At 38.4% G+C, this 23,007-nt stretch overlaps 2 protein-coding genes across 2 annotated transcripts; one reads left to right on the top strand and one right to left on the bottom strand.

Annotated features, from left to right (window-relative positions):
- The first annotated feature begins 1,145 nt into the window (after positions 1–1,145).
- Positions 1,146–14,094, top strand: hmgcll1 (3-hydroxymethyl-3-methylglutaryl-CoA lyase like 1). Its single transcript, XM_069713998.1, has 9 exons — positions 1,146–1,384; positions 2,907–2,984; positions 3,493–3,600; positions 3,942–4,037; positions 4,227–4,375; positions 5,068–5,131; positions 5,558–5,746; positions 12,139–12,264; positions 12,675–14,094. Exons 1-9 carry the CDS (start codon positions 1,289–1,291, stop codon positions 12,795–12,797), a joined length of 1,029 nt encoding a protein of 342 aa, XP_069570099.1. The 5' UTR covers positions 1,146–1,288; the 3' UTR covers positions 12,798–14,094.
- Positions 14,095–19,066: 4,972 nt separating this feature from the next.
- gfral (GDNF family receptor alpha like) lies at positions 19,067–22,886 on the bottom strand. Its single transcript, XM_069713929.1, has 7 exons — positions 22,850–22,886; positions 22,402–22,530; positions 21,795–21,950; positions 21,558–21,617; positions 21,134–21,449; positions 19,286–19,545; positions 19,067–19,194 (listed from the first exon to the last, which is right to left on the bottom strand). Exons 1-7 carry the CDS (start codon positions 22,884–22,886, stop codon positions 19,067–19,069), a joined length of 1,086 nt encoding a protein of 361 aa, XP_069570030.1.
- Between the last annotated feature and the right edge of the window lie 121 nt (positions 22,887–23,007).

The raw sequence follows: 23,007 nt of genomic DNA, 5'->3' as shown, positions 1-23,007 counted from the left end.
CTTACAGTAAACATACTTTATGTGCTATGGTATCAACATTTCTTACTAATTTAGTGCGTCTGCAAAATGCTGTTTTCATTATTTCTGAGCTCTGCTGCATTAAAGAACAGATTTACATTCATCTGAAAATAATTTAAAGCCCAACAAACCAGCAAAACCATGAAATTATGTCAAATGAATGAACAATTATTTGGATACAAATATAACTGCAACAGAAGTTTGCAGAAACAATGATTTGGTTCAATGTAAAAAGCCAAATAAAAGTTTTATACTTCAAAATTCATGCAATGCTGCTGCGCTTTGCTTTTCTGTAAGAGGAGCATGAATAAGTAATTAAAGGTAATACAGCAAAAACGATTTTAAAATATAGGGGGTGGCAACTGATAGAGATCAACCTTGAAGTCTGCAACAAAAAAGGCTTTTTCAAGGCTGATCATATGAGTCGCCTACCTCCCCTGAGAGAGGTAAAGGTCTCTCATCACAGAGCAGTTTAGTGTAGTGAGATGGTTGAATGTGAGGACTTCATTAAGTCCCTCTATTGTTAACATCTGGGCTCAGAATGGCTCTTTCTCTGGTAAATGTTGCCCTGGCTTAACAAGGGATTTTATTACACCATGCAGTTGACATTGGCAGCAGTGGCACGTCTGGCAATGGAAACCTCTCAACAGTTAATGTCACAGGAGATCAATCAAAGCAGGCTGTTTTGATGAAGACTTCAATTCTTAGTGGAGCAGGGAGGTGAATGTGCATCTAATCTTGTTGAATCAAGATAAAAGATCAACAGAAAGACGTTTTGACAATACTGTGTTGAATTCTTCCAATCAGGACTCAGCCTTTTAATAAATCCTTTGGAGCTAGGTTGCATTTGTTTAAACTCATCTTTCCTTATTGCATCTTTTTCTGGGCTGCACCTGTAGATATTCACTTTTATAGATGTATATTATTGTAAAAACATAATGTCAAAATCGTCCACAAGTCTCAGTCCAAACTAATCTCGCATATCGCTCCATTTGCCACTTTGCTTCACACCATTTCCTCTCTTTGTCTCCACCCCTATTTCTCTCTGTTATGATCCCCCTCCCTGCCAGAGATGTGGTTGGCATGGCAACCGGTGAATCATCCTGCAACCGTCTGCAGCCATCCTCTAATTTAATCTCCTCATGCAGCGAGGCCCTCCAGGCCTGCATTAGTGTTACAGATCTGACTCATCAATTTGCTCTGTTATTCATCTGTGCAGGTTGTTCTCGGAGGACGCGGAGGTGCAGCCGGCTGAACAGCAGCCATTCAGATGGGTAACGTACCCACCTCAGTGAAGCACTGCCTGAGCTATGAGCAACTCATCGAGGACTATCCATGGATGAAACGCTGGCTGCAGGAGGAAAAGGTGGGCGTCGTTTTCCTTGTTTCTAATCTGCTGCACATGCTCTGCCACATGACTCCCTCATGACAGAGAGGCAGCACAGCAGCAGCCACTGGTGACAGCGCTGGTGCTGCTTATGTAATCGTCATCTTCCCTTCAAATTCTGCTCCAATTTTACATATTAAGAAAAAAGATTTATGGGATTTTCTCTAAATGATAATGCTAATATATTTTCACTTGTGAATGACCGCATGCAGCAAAAAAATCAGGATAGATGCTCCTCTGTGTTGTGTAACAGTGTTCGAATGGATGAGAACAACTTGAGAAGAAATCTCCTCTATTACAGAGGCCAAATAGGCTGTGCATTACACTCAAGTTAACTGATTGCATATTCAGATGACTAGATCAGATAGGTGAATGAAATTAACTAAGGAGCATCAACATTATGAAGCTTTTCAGCTCATCCTGATGGACTTTTAGCTTGCACCTTTCCTGAGTTTGAATATGAGTTTTGTTGGGTGTCCTTTTCAATTAACAGCAGCAATACCACAGAAAATACTGCATTAAGTGAAAGTTCACAGTAAGTAGCATGGTTGAATTTTGTGGAGTAAGTTTTAAGTACTTTATAATTTGTTGGACAAATTTGCAGTATGACCACATCATAAATAATATGGAATAAAAAGACAGTATTTCACTTTAAAGTGCAGTGAATTATAAGTATACATTAGCATAAAATATAATTAGTATAAGTATCTCAATATACAGTATTTATTAAGTACAATTAGCTATTACGTTGGACCACTGCTCAGCTGTTACTCTAAACTAGGTTAGTTAACTGCTAAGCACAAAAGGTAACTGAGTTAACATGGTGAAGACATCTTAATGTAGCAACCTAAAGAAAGATATTTCTCTCAGGAATTTGTGAGGATGAAACAAAGAAACTGTGACTAATTGACAGAAAACTGACTCCAAACGTACGCTAACATCTGCTGGTTATAATAAAGGACCCGTTGGCGAACAGGTTAGCCGTGAGCTATAAGAAATTGTTAAACTATTTTGTTTTAATTTAGCTTGTTTTGTGTGTGTGCGCTCCCCCAAATTTGATGAGACAGATTATGGTCAGATAGGTGGTCTTTTTTAAAATATCACTGTCACCCAATTAAAGACATTAGCTGTGTAAATTCTATAATCTTTCATCCCAGTTGAGGTTTTACATTAAAATTCGACAAGAGTTTGTTTTTATAAAATTATGAGGCTCCGACCAGAAAAATACCCTGATCCTCTTAATATCCCCTGTGGTTTATGTGGAGTTACCCTAACTTCTCTATGACACATCTCCCGAGTTTGCATCCTAATGGCATGACAAGCTCATGTTTTGGTTCTCAGGTTTCATCTGGCTTTGAGGTAGAGAGTTATTCATGTTAGAAATAACATGTCCTGGAGCATCCCACACCAAAAGGATGGCTGACATTTCAGTGTTGAGTGTCCTGTCCAGCGATATTTCTCTCTTGATACTCTTTTCTGTTTCTCTTTGATATTTTTCCAGACTATTACGGGACACGAGTATCCACAGTTTGTCAAAATCGTTGAAGTTGGGCCAAGAGACGGGCTTCAAAATGAAAAGGTACACTCTCATGTCTCGAATCTTATATGTATTCATAGGCACCCTTGTTTTCTATTTCTATTCATGATCCTCCCTGGAAACTCCCATTTTTTTTTTTTTTTATACATATAACAATTCATAACATATGGGTTGTGTGCTATAATTGCCGGGAGCATATGTTTTATATTTTCTTTGAAATTGAATAGGAGAGATGACACAGCTTCTGGCTGAGTTTACTCTGCTTAGCATGTCACAGCTTTAGCATTTCCTAATTGCACACCAGTCGTTTTACAGATTGCACTTGATGTAGAAATAATTCTAACACCATGTTATTTTGATAAATATGTGTATTTTAAAGGATCTTGAAATATTCAGCAAGTGCAAGATTCAGCAGGTCAAACATAGATATCAAAATGAATGGCGAGCAGCATAGTGGGGAAAAAGAAAAGCTATATATCTGCTTGTTACACCTCCTATCTAGAGTGGAATCAAAACCAGAAAGAACTGTTTGAGTTTCATTGTTCCCCAGGAAATTGTTCCGACAGGGGTAAAAATCCAGCTGATAGACATGCTCTCAGGAACGGGCCTGTCTGTGATCGAGGCCACCAGCTTTGTGTCTTCAAAGTGGGTACCGCAGGTAATAACTCTTCTTTGTGCACTGCAAAAGAGTGCTGAGTGATTTATTAGGCGCTCTTTCTTGCCTGCGTAAGTACTGAGGAAAATCTGCTCCTCTTGCATCCTTGTTGGGGTCACAGGCAGAATTGGAAAAAAAATATTGAATTCTTTGTATAGTTGCATTCTGAAAAATAAATCAAATGTGAACAAGTTTTGTTTATAACGAGAAGTGTAAAGTGAAAATAATTCAGTCCCTCATGAATTATCTGCCTACAAACATGTAAAAATATTCATGCATGTATTTCCAGGAACATATTGAAAAGATTTATTTTCCTACATCATATATTTTCTCCCTTCATTTAGATGGCAGACCACACTGATGTACTCAGAGGAATACAGAGAGCACCTCATGTTCGGTACCCTGTTTTGACACCTAACATGCAAGGCTTTCAGGATGCTGTAAGATTTCATTTTCACTGCAGCATAACAACAATTATGTAATTCACCATATTTACTCATGCTTGTCAGTTTGAGTTAATTGTTGGTGCTGCATTCTTCTAAGCCAAATAATTCCTATACTTACGTAAGTGTGACTCTGACACTGTCTTCAAAACAGTTTTACAAGTTCATTTACTCTGTGGTTTTAAGGTCGCAGCTGGTGCTACTGAAGTGGCGGTGTTTGGGTCAGCGTCTGAAACCTTCAGTAAAAAAAATATTAACTGCTCCATTGATGAAAGTATGCTGAGGTTTGAGGAAGTCATTAACGCTGCCAAAGAGCGACAAATTCCAGTCCGTGGGTAAGTATTCTGGATATTGATTGTCACTTACAATGACTGAAAAGACATATCAAACTTTTTACTCACTTGCTAAGTTCATGCTGATTATCACTTCTTTTCTCTGAAGGGACACAAACCAGTTGAACGTACTGCAGTTTCTATATAGGACAAAACACAACTCAGTAATGATACCTTTGCAGGAAAGTTCCAGATGTTCACCAGGTTATATCTGTGCATCAGTAAACCACAAGTCCAGATGGACATTAAAGCAAACCAAACAGGGAAAGTTACTGAATATAGTTGGCCTTTTATCATACATGGAAAAGCAGACCACAGCAACTGCAATGCATATGAAACTCTTTGTCCAGAAAAAGACATCAGAACAACAGCAAGTTCCTGGAAACATTGGCACTTTTCCGATACCATATATGGTTAATAAACAAATGGAATAGAGACTCTAATCACTGATCTGTTGACCAAATCTCCTCTAAATGTTTGTGTTCCTTTGAGATATCAGCTGACAAAGTGATGAACAGTCAAATTAACAAGACCAAAAAACTGAGGACTGAGGAAGCCCATCAAACAAACATAGTACTAAAATGATGGAAGGAAGTTCTCCATTACAGTACATTTCTGCCAGCCCAAAGAAATTGTTTAGCTTTTTGTCAGTTGGGAAAAATAATTTAAAATTCCTAAACTTTGTCCTCTTTCAGGTATGTTTCTTGTGCACTCGGGTGTCCCCATGAGGGACAGATTGATCCTTCCAAAGTTGCCGAGGTAAGATAATAATTTACATTCGTATTTTAGAATAATATGAAATACATTTATGAGATAATGCTCATTTAATTAAACTAGGCTCTTATCTCAGCACAATGTGTAATTGTCCCAGGAGATATGGAGGTTTTTTTTTTTTTTTAATGATTAATAAACTTTAACTTGAATTAAAAAAAAAGCTTTTAATGAATATGTTTGAACTCAAAACTTCGTTCCCTTGTTTGTCAGTTCATTATCATGTATGAATGTGAATCACAGGGTTCCTCATATTTCTTTTACAACCACAGATTAAATCAATCAAAGAAGATTTGTCAGATTTTATTACTGAACAAAACTTAATATGATACATCTTTGATAAGCATTAACAATTCTACTGCAGCATGATTTTCTTTTAACGAGACCATTTTTCCATATTTCACTGTTGTCTAGGTGGCAAAGAGATTGTATGAAATGGGCTGTTATGAGATTTCCTTGGGGGACACCATTGGCATTGGTACTCCAGGCTCCATGTTTAAGATGCTGCAGAAGGTGATGAAGGAGGTGCCAGTCAGTGCCCTAGCAGTTCACTGCCATGACACGTGTGGGCAAGCACTGCCCAACATCCTTACTGCACTTCAGGTAAGCGCTCCGAATGTATGGTATGATGTGTAAACTCAAAAGTACTACTACTGCTCACCATAAGGATTATTATCACTATGATTATCAATCCTAAAACTTGAAGAGTAGTTGTGTGTCTTGTGTTAGAAAAGGCTCTTGATGACTTAGTTAAGACTTTCGAGAAACAAGATAAAATGACTAGTGTTCAGTAGAAGACTCAAAAGCAGAATGCAGTTACTGTAGGTAATGGAGAGAAGGCAGTTTTCTTAGTCATATAACAAAAATCAGGTTGGCAACTGTACACAGGTACAGTAATCTAGCCAAAGAATAAAATTAGTTCATCTTTGTGAGCAAGTGAACATTTGTGCCAAATTGGAAGGAATTCCATCTTTTTTTCTTGAAATCTGTTCCACAAGACTGGAATGATCCCATGGACGGACACTAAACTCGAAAACATAATGCCTCCAGTTACGGCTGTTGATGTCGCAGAGAAATACAAAATAATTGTGGAGCCATCTGTGGGTCACAATAAGAAGAGACTATGGACATCCTATCCTTTAGCACTTCCACTTTGTCATGTTGTGTGATGAGATGAGCTCCTGTTGACCAATGTTACTGGCACATTGTGGAAGAAGTCACTCAATGGGAGAGAAGGAACAGGAAATCACGAACTATTGTCTGTACGTCTTTCTAATCAAGCTACTTTTGTACCAGTACTATGTAGTCTGAGCCTGGCGTTACAAAAAACACCAACCTTTAAAAGAAACACTAAAAATGAAACAAGCTCTGCCTGAAATCATCAAAAAGGGGAACGGATTGCTCCAGACGTTGGGTGGAGGAACCTGTGAAAACACAGAGGAAAGCTTGAAAATTCTCAAAACCTCACAGGAGTCGAACAGTTATCTTTGAAAGTCAGAGACATCTCTGCTGATTTGTTGGAGTCATGGGGGGGGTCTCTGAAAAGGGAGAACGATTGAAAAATTCTGAAGTCTGAAGAAAAGGAAGACATGACTATGTATAACTCTGGGAGGACAGGCGTGAGTCTCACCTCTCTTATGAGAAGAAAACATCCTGATCATTGTGGGAGGGATGTGAAAGTTGCCAACAGTTTGTCTGGCAGAGGTCTGTAGAGGAAGCCCATATACCTCAGTTGGAAGTGTAGATTCTCCTTTGGACCAGCACAAGACAGAAAAGCATCATCCGCTTGCTCCTCATATCCTCTTATGTTAAATTGTTTGACAGCTTTACTCTCTGCTTTCCCAGTGGTTTGGCGAGGATCTGGAGTACCTTTGCTTTCACATGCTCATCCTTCTTCTTATGATGAATACTGTATGAATATTTTTGTGGAGAGCTACAGGCCAATCATGGATAAATGCCCAGCCTGTGCATAAATCACTGTAGTTACTCATGATGACATGAAGAGGAGCAACCAGATGTGGAAGCAGCATTGAGGTGGTGATTCTTGTTCCAGGATATATTTCAACTTTCTCAGATAACTGCCAACATTGAGGAGATCGCATGTCTTTTTCAAGGTCTTCAATCATTATTCCTGCTGGGAATAATCATAAATGAACCTGCTTCCAATCAATCTTTTTTGACACGTTTTGAGGAACGTTCAAAGTGTTTATTTTCCTCTGCAGTTTGGCAAAAGATGTAAAGAGTCTTGTCAGTATTTTAATTAGGGCTGATGGACGTTTATTTTGGCCATTTAATGTTTTTTTTTTTTTATATCAAATTCAAAATATAATCCTGTCTAATCTCAGAAATACATTTGACCCTCTACTTTTAAACAAATATTGTCATTTTCATTGTGGAACTGAAGAATGTTTCCTTTTCCAAAAGTTTATAAAATTCCCTGTAAGTCTGAATCTTTAATGACAATTTGGCACTTTATGACATTATGAATGTGTCCTCTGTTGTGTATATGTTACAATGGGACACACAGAAAACCAGGAACCATCAGTCAACGAGGAAGAGGGGCATTAAGAAACATGATCTAAGCCTCCCCACAAAGCAAGATGATTCACAAACTGCCCACTGGAAAGAAATCCCAGAATCTTAATGAACATAAGATATTTCCAACGGGCCCTCCCATCCCAGGATACACATGTATTGTAGTGAAGAAGAAAACAAACATAATGGACTTTTACAGTAATACACTCTGTTTCTAAACAGCTCACAAAAATGTACCTGGGCTGTAAAACTGTGTGGAAGAGCTGTCTTTGGGGGTGTTTATCATCACTTTGCCCGTAGCAAGTGTAAACCTGACGTATATCCAGACATAAAACAGAGGTAATGCAGATATGGCTGTATCAGTTCTCCGCAGCACATTGTCACCACAGAGGAGGAAGCTCATTGGGGGCTGGGTGGGTCAACAGATGTGAGGGGGTCAGCACAAAGGCTCACCTATTCAGTGTCTATTGGACAAAGCGAGTGGGAGCGAGGTGGATAGAAGGGCCCTGGGGGGGCTCCTAACTCGTCTGTCGCTTGGCTGTTGAACTCTCTGACAATGCTGTGCTTAAAGACCGGTGGAAAATGATCCTTTCATTTGCTCGATGCCGAGCATGTGATGAATGGCGCTGCAGCTGCAGACCCAGCTCTAAAAACTTCGGTAGCGCGTTATTTTACAGGACTGTAAATAAATGCTGTGCAGAAGATGATTGTGCTTTGGGTCTTTTAGTTTGCAGAAGCTGCGTTAATGTCAATAATTTACAGTGCTCTTGTCCAGAATAACAAAGAGCCAGAAACATGTAATCAACAAGAGTTACACACCCACCATAGACAAAGCACCTTAATGATGATACATTCATTTCTTCATATAGCTAGCTCATGTATTCGCTCTAGTAATTACAGATCAACTCTCATATTAACAGCTTTCTTTTGATAATCTGTCTTGAAGAAAAGCTCAGCAATGTCTAAAGTAGCAGATATTTTCAAAGTTAGCTCTGTTTTTGGATGGCAGAGTGAAAAAGTGCAGAGCAGCAGTAGAATTCCTCTGTGGATGATATTTTGGATGATTCATCACAGCTGCCCCATGGCCACAGAAAATAATTGCAGCCGGGGATATTTAGCTTACCATTTGCTCACCCATAAACAAGAAGGAAATGAAAGATTTTATCATAGTTTTTCATTACTGTGTGCCAGAACTCCACACCACCAACTGGGAGAGAAATGAATTCCCCCAGTGCTGTCAGCCCTGAGTCACCTCTTTTGTTCCTGATAAAGACATTCCTCAGTCTTTGTACCTTTTCTTTTTTTCTTTTTTTCAGGAGGTCTGGGGGGGCTTTGTTACAGACCTACTCTGGCAGGTCTCACAATGACAATGTATGTACTTAGATTTCACAGGCTTGGCAGGGAAAATTATTTATTCTTACCTGCAATTTTGGTGTATTGTGTACTACTGCAGCTGGGGAATACAGTATAATCTGTTTGGGCTCACACTTGAGCTCTCCGCTAACAAAAACATTCATATACACTGTTTTCTTTTGTCTCCTTCCATGAGGCAGCGTTCAAACATGACCGGCTGTGCGGGGTCAGTTACTTTGTTTTACTAACACTCAGTCATGTCATTGTATTGACTGGTGTGTTGATAACTTTTAGTACAACTTTATATTGACCTCATTGGCGGATGTTGATATGATGAGGGTATAATTACATTTATAACAGCTTCATTTTATGATCATCATTATCTTCATTGCCACCACTGTCCCTCACGGTGATGTGCAACATTTCAGCAAAAACCCAACAGAATCAAAGTCAATAATAAATGAAGATACATGCTGCAGATGAAATTAACAATTATACGATCAAATTCTATGAAACTAAAAAATATTGATGATAAAAATCTCTTTTAAGATGGTCTGATATGTTTAAAAACATTTTAGAAAAGCATATAAAACATTTTTATAGTAAAAAAACAGAAAAGGTGAACACTTGAGAAATTATTGTAAATAAAATAATTGCTGTTGTTAAGCCCTTTGGTTCTTTCTATTTCAGCCCCATCCCTAAATTGATTTTAAAGATGATTTTATTACAACTCAGATTTGGTTAATAACTTGTTCTCATGAACAGGTGCATTTGGCACACTGTGGCTATTTATTGTGACTATTTATTTTTCTGTATCTATTGGCACCTTTGACCAAATTAATTCCATTTTTGGAGAATAAAGTTACACATGCTTTGATTTGATAGTATTCTCTCCTTTTAACTGACTACAGGACTTCACCCCGAGCATAAAGAATATAAAATGGACTCATTTTAAAACAGCAGGATTTTATGTTAGGATTATATTTTTTGTATTGTTGTTGGTACTGCATTTGTGAAAGTCATCTGGAGAGTGAATGTCTTGACTATGTTGTTCAGACTATTTATGCCTCAAGAAATCATGAAGCAAAAATGTCATATATTTATTCTTTATATGTTTGTTTGGTATATCTCCAAGCTGTCCTTCAATGTCTGCGGTTTGTTTTCTCATTGCAGGCTCATTTATGTGTTCCTGGAGCAGGTTATATATGTGTCAGCAGCAGATCTGTGACAGTTTCTTTCAACCTTCCAGTTTATGTAGTTTTTAAGCATCGGCGCTTCATATCCTTCTCTGAATACACACTCTCTCTGTCTCCGCAGTTATAAAACCTAAATGGGAGCATGTCCATCCTCAGCCTCGTCCACTCAGAGTGTAGAATGTCAACAAGCTTATCCCGAATCATGCAAGTCTGAAAATGTAGTGTCTTTACGAAGGAATGCATTGTTTTTATACAGCCACAGCTCACTGAATGTGGCTTTTTAACACTGAGCACACATCTGGTTTCTCGGCAGTGTGAATCTAACTGAGTTTTGGCAAGCTCGAGCTGCTGCCCACCAATTCCTGCGTGATTAGTGTCCAGAGGTGCGGGGCACGCTGCTGAAGGGATTGTTTTGTTCCTCTCAGAAACAGTACGCTGAAGACATGTGGCCTTATGGGGTAGTCGCTGAAAGTGAGAGGATTGGCATGGCAGATTACAACTCTGTGTTTATACTACAAAAAAAGTCTGCCTTGTACAATATCCTACTCTGGCTTTGACCAAGGTCTGGAAATCTCGTGCACTGCACAAAACGGAGTAGATCTCCTCCTCCCTCTACCCACCTTCTCCTCTTCCCTGCCAACACAAACAGCAATTACGGCTGGCTCAGACAGCCCCTTGAAAGAAGTAGGCTCTTGTCTGGAGGAAAAGCAACCAATTAGCAGCATTGTTCCGAAAAAAGCAATAGAGATTCTTTTAATTTAACATGCTCTGTCCCGCTCCATGGGGGGGAAGTCCTTCATGACCTGATGCCACTGAGAGGATCAGTGTGTTAATTTTGTCTCACTGTTGGATCCTCAGACATCTGGTTCTGCCACAGAAGCTGGAAAACATCTTTAATATTCTCATGACAATCCCAGGCACATGTGGAAAACATCCCAAGACTTTAGTCTGTAATAACTCTGATAACTGAGGGCCAAGCTTCATCATTTTTTTGGTGTGAAAACAAAGGTTGTTCTCATTTTTAGGTTACAGGTATACAAACATGGCACGTACTGCAGTTGTCTCTTTGATTGTGACGTGCATTAAGAGAAAGTGTAAAATAACAATCAATAAACAAACAAAAGCAGTGAGCTAAAATTTCCTAAGCAGCGTTTTTAAACTGTTTTGTAAGCTGTCCAACAAAAGCAGTGGATTGAGAAGAACAACAGAAAATGCATCATTAATTTTCTTATGGAGGCCAGGCACTTGCTTTTGAAGGCAGTAAAGAAATAAAAAGCAGAACATTTTCCCACAAATTTTAACAGTGATGCTGATCGTAAGCAGCCAGTGAGCCAAACATGTATCAAAGTGAACAAACTTGAACTTTTTCTCGTGTGTGCACAAAACCAATAACAGCAGACCAGTTTAACCAAAGAGGTCAGTGAAATAATTTATGGTATTAATTTTTCTGTAGCAACTGCAAATTTGTGTATCAATATTAAAATTATGAATGTCTTGGCACATGGTGAGAGGACACTATCCAGCCGAGGAAGAACTGTCTTCTCGGTGTGGCGGGAAAGTGAATCCCCACGGTCAAAGGCAGAGCAGGGCTGTACAAACATGAGTAACCAGGAGAATCTGAAACATATGCAATGTTGTGTTCAGCATTTATAATGTTCCTCTCATATGAACAAGGCCATAATTATGTGGTGCTGGTGGTTTACGCTGACAAAGAGGATGACTAAGCTATGCTGTGGGACATTCTGTGCCCACTCATCTTCAAGACTCGGCTGTAAAACACGACCGCAGGCCTGGCAAGGTGCGCTGCACCAGGCAGGAAGATCCAGCAGAACAAGGATCTTTGTTCCTGGATTTTACCTGAGGTGAAGTCTGCATGGAGGTGCTGAATGTCTCTGTTGTTTGTCCTTGCAGATGGGGGTCTGTGTGGTGGATTCTGCAGTAGCTGGCCTGGGAGGTTGCCCCTTCGCACAGGGTTCATCTGGTAACGTTTCAACAGAGGATGTACTTTACATGCTCCATGGCATAGGCATTGAAACGGTAAGTATGTCTTCACAGTACATTAGAACAGAGCTGCTATATTTTATGTGTCTGTAATCCCAACGAAACCAAACTCATACAAGCTTTCAGAGCTCATTTACATAAACAGATCGCTCTGCAAACATACTGCTCGGTAAATGTTTATTTTATAATATCAGTGGTTTTACACAACTTGTGCAAGACCATGGTGTTCCATGTGCCTTCACAGGAACAATTTATTTAACAATCCCTACCCCTGCTGGTGGAATATTTTCACTGCAGTTTAGTTTTATGTCACCTGTTGTGGACATCCATTCAAATTCATGAACATTCAACCTTTAGATTCACAGATTTCATTTGTCCTATTATTAATACAAATGCAAAATGACCTCATAGATATTGCATTTGAACTACTGCAATGTTTTTTGCAGGGTGTGAACCTTGTCAAAGTTGTAGAGGCTGGCCACTTCATCTGCAATGCTTTATGTCGCAAGACAAACTCCAAGGTGGCCCAGGCAAGAGGCAGGACACTATGTTTCTCTGCAAAGGAATAGGTTTAAATATTTGACTCTGCTTCCTCTAAAGTGCTTCCCCTGTTGTTGCTGCCTTCAGATCTGTTGCCTTTGCTTCTGTATTCGAAATACATTGTTCCTTGTATCTGCTCCTATCTTATCCAAATCATCTTGAGAATTATGAGAGGATTTCACCTCTGTCATTTTTCATTTCCTACTTTCAGTTCATTTCCATGGTTTAAGGGAGAATTACACCTTATTTAAAACTGAAATATATTTCCCATTAATGTGGGTATTGTGGCTGTATTGGTCAGGATAATTTTGCACTCTTTAACATCATCTTAGAGATTCAAAGAGTCATACAAAACTGGGTGTGAGCAGCATTTTCGGACCGACTACCATAAGCTCCCTGGACCTTTTCAAAAAAGTTGAGTTTTACATAAACCAACCATGTTAAATGTTTGTTTCCTATCTGACTGAAAGTAAACAGAAATTATCCACTTTTAACGCCCATTTTGCTTGAATTCTCAGAATCTCTGTCCATGTCAGTTTGACAGCTGCATAGTAGCCACATTACAGTCAACACCAGGTTGAAATAAACCAGAAACTCCTTTAATCTGACTCCAAGGACATTAACGATGAACACATTTTTCATGTTCAGTTTACTTTTTGCTTTGTGTGATTTGGCATTATATAAGCAAGAACAGGTCAGAGATATAGATAACTAACGATTAAGTATTAAGAATTCATTTGTGATAAAGGTGTAGGTTGACGACTCGAGGAATTATGAACACATTCTGGTCTTTGTAAATGTTGAACTCTCAAATTCTATTTTAAAAACCTGCTTTCAGTTATTTGGCTTTGACAAATAAACCAGGTAAAGGTCAATCACTTTTATCTCTTTGCGTAGCTCAGGGGCCTTAAAGGATAATACAAACGAATAAGAGTTAAGACTGCTTCGGCTTCTTGCTGAACTCAATTTATTATCACCACAGGTGTACCTATCTCCTTTGGCATTTTACCTTTCTGAAAAACGTTTCTGCTTTTCATTACGCAGATGTGAAATAAATAGTAATTGAAAGAAAGCCACCTCTGAACTATAACAAAACGAACTTTTTAAAAACAGGCTATGAGGAGTTTTTGCCATCAGCTTTGCCAAAGATCACTGACGAAGTGCTCCTTGATTGTTTTTTGTATTGTATTTTTGTATTTTACCATGACATAAGCTACTGTGAGTATAAAATGAAATGTTGTTTAGTTGTTTTATGTCTCTCCTGTCTGTTTACACCCTACTGTGCTACCTGTAAAACATATTAAAACAGAAACCTTTACAACGGAATCTGAGACTGAATTTTATTTAGATTCTTTCCTAAAGCAGTTTAGCAAATAGTCCGTATTGTGCTTGAAAAAAAAAGAAGAAAAATATTCATCAGGTAATGATTTTCTCATAATCTGCAGGATAAAGATGATCTACATAAAGAAAATGAAGAGAGAAAAAAGGAAAAAAAATCTGTTGTGGATGTGTCTTTGGTCCTCTGTAAACAGGGTACCTGTGGTTTTCTATTCAGTTGTCATTAATTACAATCACCCTACATCCCAAAACTAAACTAAATAGGATGCCAGCAGATGCAAACTGGGAAAGATCTCCACTCAACCCTAATAAATAGATGTGGCAGGAAATTACTATATTTGCATAAGTGTATTGAAGGGTGGTAATGAGCTTCCACCAGTTGTCCATCTTCATCCCCAATGCAGACCTGTGATTATGCATTTATGTGCAGTCTCATTCAGATACGTTTTCTCTCATTTGATACAAATCTGCTTGAAATCTGGAAAGCACATCGCAACAATCTAAAAATAAAGAAGTGTGTGAGTGAAATTTTGAAAGATAAAATAAGAAAAATAAAACAGAATGAATCATTTGAGAGATGAAACATAGATGTAATGCAGGTTAAATTTTATATGAGAACATGCATTTTTATTTCTGCCAGTTGCTGCTACTGTATAACGCAATAGTGATTCAATGTGGCGTCATTTACTCAAAGCTGGTTTCTTTTTTCTTGTTTTTTCTTTTCTTTTTTTTGTTCATGCACTTTTATCTGATTCATGCAGCTGAGGAATAGCATTTTGAGACAATATTCCTCCCATTGGGTTTTAACTCAGACTCGGCTGGAAACAACAAACATGTTCTTGTAAACATTACTGGAGACGTGTTTATCCGTCAGCTAAATCGGATGAAAGAGGATTTTCGTAAATCAGCTGAGTTAATATTGATGGTCTGTGCGAAGGCTCACTGAAAATGCCCTATAGCATTTAATTTGCACTTCCATTATGAAAAATATAAAGCTGAATTTGACCTATGCCTGTTATCATACTGATTTTCAGACGATATAATGTTTACCAAATTAGCTAGAATATAAGCATGCCAACTTCAACTTCTGATACATTACATGTAAATTGTGAGCAAAAAGGCCAAAATGAACCTGTTGGTTGTGTTTGGAAATTTTGAAAAACTTTGGTCTGATTATTGCAAAACAACCCCATATCACATCAATGTGTTATGAACTCATCAGTCCACTACAGGATATTATGTCAGTGTCAGGTTTTGCTTCATCAAAGTGTGAAAAGTAAGGTGCCCTAAAGACACCAAAAACGCCATGGTTAGGTTCAGGAAAAGATCATGGGTTGTGTTAAATGTGACAAAGGTGAAATTTAGTCAGAGTTAGACACAGAAACAGCTGAGTTAGGGAAAAGAAAAAAAAACATAGTTTGGGTTTATAAAAGTAATTTACATAAGTTGCTTAATATTTGTTACTTAACATACATTAAGCACAGTATGTAAGTAATTACACTACTTAAAAAAAAAAAAAAACAAGTTGACTTTTGCTTTCTCAGCGACTGAAATGCCAGTTTCTCATTTGAGGACTTCATCACTCTTTGTACTTTGTCACATTACCTCCTTCTTCAAACTGGGTCGAGCTGGTAATATATGCATGCGCTTTCCATGTCTAGGCGAAGAAAAACATGAAACTAACACGGTATCCTATACTGGACTGACGAGTGTAGCTCACATTTTAACGAGGAGTGCATAAATTTACCAAACTTGGTGCCAGTTCATCCAATAGATGTTTACATATTTGCAAGGGTGAAAATTTTGCCCCACTGATGGTGCTATATAAAAAGACAAGGGAACATTAGATATTAAGAGTGAACTTAAGTGGTGTACCAACTTAGCCATCATTAAAGCCACTACACAAATAGGAGTCACGAGACATGAGCTACTTTTATATTTTTGCCTTGAAGCCAAAAAGCCAAGTAAGAAAAATGTGCACACAATTTCCCTCATGCTGCCAGCAGCAACCATCATACAAAACTAAGTGATGAAGGATCATGGTGGGAGTGAAGGTCACTTACAGGTTTCCATTAGTCCTGAAGGCACATAGACAACCCATTTATTCAGCTTGGTCTATAGATGATAATGAAACCTTTCAGAATATCATTCTGTTGGAGGAAAATACCAACCAACAAAGATCTCACAACCTTTGAAACCCTCCCAAATAAACGAAAGCACTCAGGGACTGTGAGAGTGATGTTCTCAGACCATGGGTCTGACCCAAAGAGAGATGGTGGAAAAAAATACAAAAACAGTCAAAGGCAGAGCCAAATTACAATGAGAGATGTAGGAACCAGAAAAAGAGGGCAAGCAGAATTTAAGGGGAAAGATGAATGGGCTCCTTTTGCTTTGGAGAATAATGGTTTCTTGATTACTTAAGTAGAATAGAAAAAAAATAAATATGGAAGAAAAAGAGGGTATCCAGCGTAAAACAACCCCCCACCGAACCCCCTTCACCTCCCATCCAACTCTTCCTCCTCCAATATTTATGTCCTCCTCTCTGATTATCAGCAGGAATGTCCGGGCTTCCAACCAACGGGGGTCTCTCTAGAGTGTGTTTGCATGTAGTTGTGTGTTTAGTTAAAGTAACGATCCCACTGATGTGTGGGTTTCTTCTACTTCTCACTGTTGAAGCATATTGGTGAGGTGAAACCCTGAATCTAAACAGCCCAGAACTGTGAAGCCTGTCCTGCTGTTCTCCTCGTGAGAATGACCTCTTCCAAAAAACAAAAAACAAAACCAAGTTTTGACAATCTGGTGTCCCGGAGAAGTGACACATTTCAGATGACGTCTATATATGAGTTTTTGCACCACTTTCACTGTTTGTCGTGACAACCAAGGTTGCGTAATTATAGGAACATAGTAACTGTAACAAACAATACTGGTGAAGTCATCTTTTTAACCCAAACCATTAACTTTCTCTAAGCCTAAACAATTTTGCGCCTGAACTAACAAAACAAGGGTACTAATTTTGTTAGCCTTGTGTTACCAGGCTCACATTCACTGCGTGAATATATGGGTCTGGGTACGCTTCTTAGTGAACCCTTTGTAATTGTTGCATCCTCCTGGGTATAGACCTCTTGTAAGTCTGTTACCGTAAAAAAAAAAAAAAAAAAATCTTAGTTGTGAGTTTATTTTTCAGACTCAGTGCAGTTAATAGGATGTGACACTTTATGTTTCTTTAAAATCTCAGATGTACATTACAGTATGTCACAACAGTATTTTGCAAGTGGTATATTTATAACTTTAAACATCAACTGTCTTAAATACATTTTCTGTGATAAAGCACAAATGAGTCAGACCACTCAAAAGAAATGGTGTCTGTTACAAAGACAATGGTACACTACAAAAAAATAATACAATTGGAGAATTTGTGATATTCAGTGTTATACAAAAGTTGTGGGCATTTGGCATTGTATGTTTAGATTATTATCCATCAAGCAACACCATTAGCATTAGGGTTAGGTCAGTCCCAAATTGAATCTGCAGCATGACAATGACTCCACACATCCAGTGGTGGAAAATAAACTGAAGTAATATTTTGAGGTACTTGTACTTTACTTAAATATTTCTATATGATGCCACTTCATATTTCTATTCCAATACATTTATTTGACAACTTTAGTTACTTTTAAGATTAAGACTTTACACAATGGATAAAAATTTTTTACAAAATTAAACCAGTGTTCTCCAACCTTTTTGTCTTCTGACGTTTTACAAGCAACAAAAGACACACTACAAGCGTGTAGTCGGGGTCACATTTCAGATATGTATGAGTTGTTATCAGCTCCACTAAACAGGGATTTTTCCCTCTAAAATTCTCACTTGGTTTATTGACTAATAGTTCAAATGATCCAATTTGATACCAAAAATCAAAGATTATAGGAAAAGGAAAAACTTGAAAACGAAACTTTTTTCTTCTTTCCTCTCCCAGTAATCATCTGACAACCCCTCACATTTATCTGATGTCCCCGGATATAAAACTAGATGTAAAGAAGTTCAAAAATAGCTCCACCTGCAGCAGCTACAACACCAACATGCTTACACGTTGTACTTTAACTACATTTTCTTTTCTGCTCATACTTTTGTACTTTTAATTAAAGTTGGAATTTTACACAGGACTTTTATTTGTACTTCAATGGAGTATTTTTTACATGGCTGTATTGGTACTTATGCTGAAGTAAACATGTGAATACTTCTTCCAACACTGAATACAAGGAGTCCTGCTGCAGATTTGTCCCCAACAGAGCCCTGACGTCAAAATCATCAACCACCTGCCAAGTACTTTGAAAAGCTCAAGTAGCCTACACCTACAACAACTGGTGTTGTGTTGAAGGCAAAGGACAGACAGATTTGATAGATCTGACTTCTTTCAGTTTACCGCATTTCGTAAGATGTTACTGGCTAAATAAGAATTACTGATGACATTTTTTTTTTTTTTTAAAGCATCCTCAAACTTTTTTGCAAACTGTATATCCTTTTTAACACTGCAGTAACAAATTATGTATGCAACATGTTCAAAGCCATCCCATAAATGTAATCTTCACAAATCATATTTAGTTAAAGGGAAAATAATGTTGATTAATTACTCCAAGATGAATTAACATCATCAAGTACTTTTCTGAGGAGGGTGATATTTAGTTGTATCTTTTCTTTTCAGCATCCTAGATGAGATACATTAAATAAAAGTAGAAAATCATATTTTAGTATATTTATATATGAGAGGGAATTTACTGTAGATGTTTAATCTGCATTGACTTCATGTTAATGTACTTACCAATTTTTACTGACAATAGCCAGAGGGATTAATAGAGCAACTCCAACAAGTAGCACAGCTGTAAAAGCATAGAGCAGAAAATCTGAAAAGACAAAAAAAAAAATTCATTATTTTGTGTTGCAAAAGTTTTATTAATTTGAATTACAATAAAACCAGTAGAAGAGGCTGAATTACAAATAGAAATTCACCATGAGACCCTGTTTGAGCATGCTCAGATTCATTGATTTCAGGAGGTTTAGAGGGGCCACCACTGCTTTTCCAAGATGTTACTGAAATGAACATTAAGGTTATTTAAATGGCATCCACTAATAACACATTTTTCATCAAAATGGCCATTTTAGAAATTAAAATCCTACTCACTCAAGCGTGATCTGTTATGAAGCACATCATGAATCATGTTGCACGTCAGTAGATCTCTACCATGCACTCCTTTGCACGTACAAGGATGGTGAAGCGCTGTGCCAAAAGTAGCTAAGAAGGCCTGTTTACATTCAGAATGTGTCTCAAGCATGAGCGCAGGGTCCATCTGGGCGAAACATTCATCAGTTCGGAGGTTACTGTCGCCACATTGTGCTTCCTCAGAACTCCAGCATTTGCCTTGGAAAGTTTTGAGCAAGTCTCTGTTACATAAGAGAAAACCTGTGTTAAATGCAGTCAATGGGTGCTTTGCTGTTTACGTTATATGACGGACCTATAATAGACCGTATGATAATTCCATATCAATTTTAACATCAAATTTAAATAGTCAAAAAAAAATACTCATGGAGAAACACAAAACAAAAGTCTGACAACAAGTTACAACATCAAATATTTAAAAAGCCCATGGAAGCTTTATCAGATGTAAATTGTTGATATGCCATAAAATATGTCCACTTTGATAACCCAGCCTCATATTATTTGATAATGTGTCCTGCAGATCGAGATTTCAACACAGTAGACCGAGACTTCAACACTGTATCCACTTCATGAAGACACAAAAGCCCAAATTACTCAGGCCACTATCTTTCACCTTGCATGGTAGCTCGCTGCCATCTGTGTGTGAAAAGCTGAATGGAAGGTAAATTGTAACAGTTTTGGATAAGAGTGCAACACAAACACAACCATGCAGTATTAAACTCCTTAAACCGCAGCTCTTCTTCACTCTCCGCTTGCAGATTAGAATTCATATCTTGCTGTTTTCATCACTGATAACCTTTTCCATATCTTATCTCACAGATCTTCAACTGTTTAAGTCACTAACAGTGGGGTTGCTACTTCCCCATTCTGTACTCTTATGTCACAAACCACCTCCTGGTTCACTGTTTTAAGGCAGAAGATCTAGTGGTTGACCTGTTGACATCATGCAGTATTTTTAAAAGCCCTTTAGCCATATTTAAAATCCACCTATTCATTATCATTGTTCCCCACACGGTCAAAGGTCAATTCTTATTGATTCAAACAATATCACTATCACCAGTATCGTTACTTAAGACCCAAACAACTGTGCACAATTATGTCCTTCCTGTGGCGTCTTACATTATCAGTCAAACATACATGCCAGGTGACCCCCTTTCTTGCATCTCTATCTAGCTCCTGTCCTGCTGCATGAACAGAAAATGCTTTTGGTCTTTGGTTCCTTCTGGCGTTCCCATCCACTAGATGCTACTCATACATTTTATCATCAATAAACAATTCATTTGCATCTCATTTGGTGGTGTGCTCCCCACTTGTGAATTTTATAGGAATAATTTCACTATAACCCTGAGATCCATCCATTATCTATACCCGCTTTATCCTAAACAGGGTCACGGGGAGGCTGGAGCCTATCCCAGCTCACATTGGGCAAAGGCAGGGTACACCCTGGACAGATCGCCAGTCCATCACAGGGCTACATAGAGACAGACGGAAACAAAGACCATTCACACCTAAGGGGAATTTGTAGAACCACCGATTAACCTGACACGCATGTTTTTGGATGGTGGGAGGAAGCTGGAGTACCTGGAGAGAACCCATGCAGGCACAGGGAGAACATGCAAACTCCCCACAGAAAGGCCCGGGACCGGATTCGAACCCAGAAACTTTTTGCTGTAAGGCGACAATGCTAACCACTGCACCACTGTGCCGCCTTATAAACCTGATATTAACTTCCTAAATAATTTCTCTACTAACAATAACTCATTTTTAAATGGCATTTAGTTAGTCTTTCTATTGTATTGTAGAACAACATACCTGCAGTTACTGTCCTCAACACACTGATAAAGTGTATCCTGGCAGATCCAGGTCTCGTCTCCACACGTACCACTTTGCAGACCAGTTGTCATGTGCAGACAGCTCTGATCTGAAGCCCCACACTCACACATGACCAGCAGCTCTGCAATATTTTGTGGCATGCTGGCGTAGAACTGCTGAGTAACTTGCTGACAGCGTTCCCGGTCGCACCGCTCCGCCATGCACGCTTGAAGAACTGGTGCTAAGTACCTGTTGCAAACTGCATCAGTGACACAAACTCCAATTTGGTCCAAGCAGGATTTTGCTCCATCATATACTTTGAAAAGAAAGATAGAGAATGGAGATTGCAGAGACATCACTTTGGAGTTGATTAAATCATTTTCTCATTATGTTTCAGTAGACATTACCATAATGAAATCATTACCGTAGTCTATTAAACTGCTTGACTGCCAGTCCATCACTGTGCTCCTCTTCTGCTGAACTGCTGTTCAAATACCAGGAAACGTGATTAACTCTCAACAAACATAACTCTGTTTAAAACAATCAGTGGTCAATGGCACTCATTCTGAAGCGAAGTGTTCTTTGCTCATACATCAGGCTGCCTTTGGCAAACAAAAATAAAATTTTGCCTTTGTATGAGGTACTATTGAAAATTCTGCACCTGGCTTTCGGTGGCATTGTGTGGCCAGCGCTTGTATGGCGTCACAAGGCTCGTCCTCCCAGGCACACACACACCCTTGCAGAGAAGGAAACTGGTCCAGAATGGCCTGGATGGTCATGTTACACACCTCTGAGCCTTTTATTTGGCACCCTTCATCTTGAATGACACAAACACAAGAGGGAGGCAGAAAAACAGGATTTTCTATAAGCAAGTGAGGTCGCGTTTGCGCAGCAGGTGTTTCCTAAGTGACTGCTGCTCTCATCGTTTCTCTCCTAAAGGCTCTTTTTTTTTCTTTTTTCTTTTTTATACAAAAAACTATAATAAATTAAATAACACAGGATTCTAATCTCAAACAGGCATACTTTATTTTAGAAGCAGCAAGGACCTATTTATTATCTGCCCATTTATTTAGTTACATACATTTTGCTCCAAGCTATTGCCTCAGTTATTACATTTAAGCCTTGCCCTGAGTACAATGCAATTAAATAGTCTCATCGTGCTGAGCTTCCTGAGGAAATGTAATCACTTTTACACTGCCATAAAATGATAAGGACAACAGTGCCCCCAGTAGAAATAGTAAATTGATAGTAAATTGTGTAATATTTACCTTCACAAGTGGCCCCATGAAATGCCTCTTCACTCTTGCATAAATCTGACTTGCAGGTTTCCACAGCTGCCAAACAGTCAGAGGCCAGAAATGAAATGCTGATGCCGGAAATCTGTGGAATAACAATCCCTGAAATGCAATTCAATGATTTATTTATTCATCTTGAAAACAGATTTTTATTTGAATGTATTTCAATACATTCATATACATTCAATTTTGATATTTATATGTAACTTTTATAAAAATAGGTGCAGTTTCAAAGAAATCATTGATGCCTAACACACAACTGACTGTAGACACATCTGGTTGACTGTACACACATTATAGACGAGTGAACATGCAACCTTAGTTCCCTGACAGCACACAGCACGTTAAGATGTTTTCAATAGATTTTAGGTTTGTCTATCAATTATCAGTTATTTTATAGTGACAGTTGGATTAGACTCACCAAGCATGACTGCAGCTTCCAGGCATATCAGTTGCATGTTTGCTGTTGTAAAGCTGTGAGTGGACAAGTGAGGCTCTCCTCCACCTGACCTGTCCCTCTCTGTGGTGCCAGCACTGAAGCTGGGATACACCACCCACAACCAACAGGAGGTAACACAT

This window comes from Brachyistius frenatus, unplaced genomic scaffold (assembly GCF_029030835.1).
Source record: "Brachyistius frenatus isolate BFR_SWC_R1_liver_20210118 unplaced genomic scaffold, ASM2903083v1 Contig_124, whole genome shotgun sequence".
NCBI lineage: Eukaryota > Metazoa > Chordata > Actinopteri > Embiotocidae > Brachyistius > Brachyistius frenatus.
This window is presented reverse-complemented; position numbering and strand designations above follow the sequence as displayed.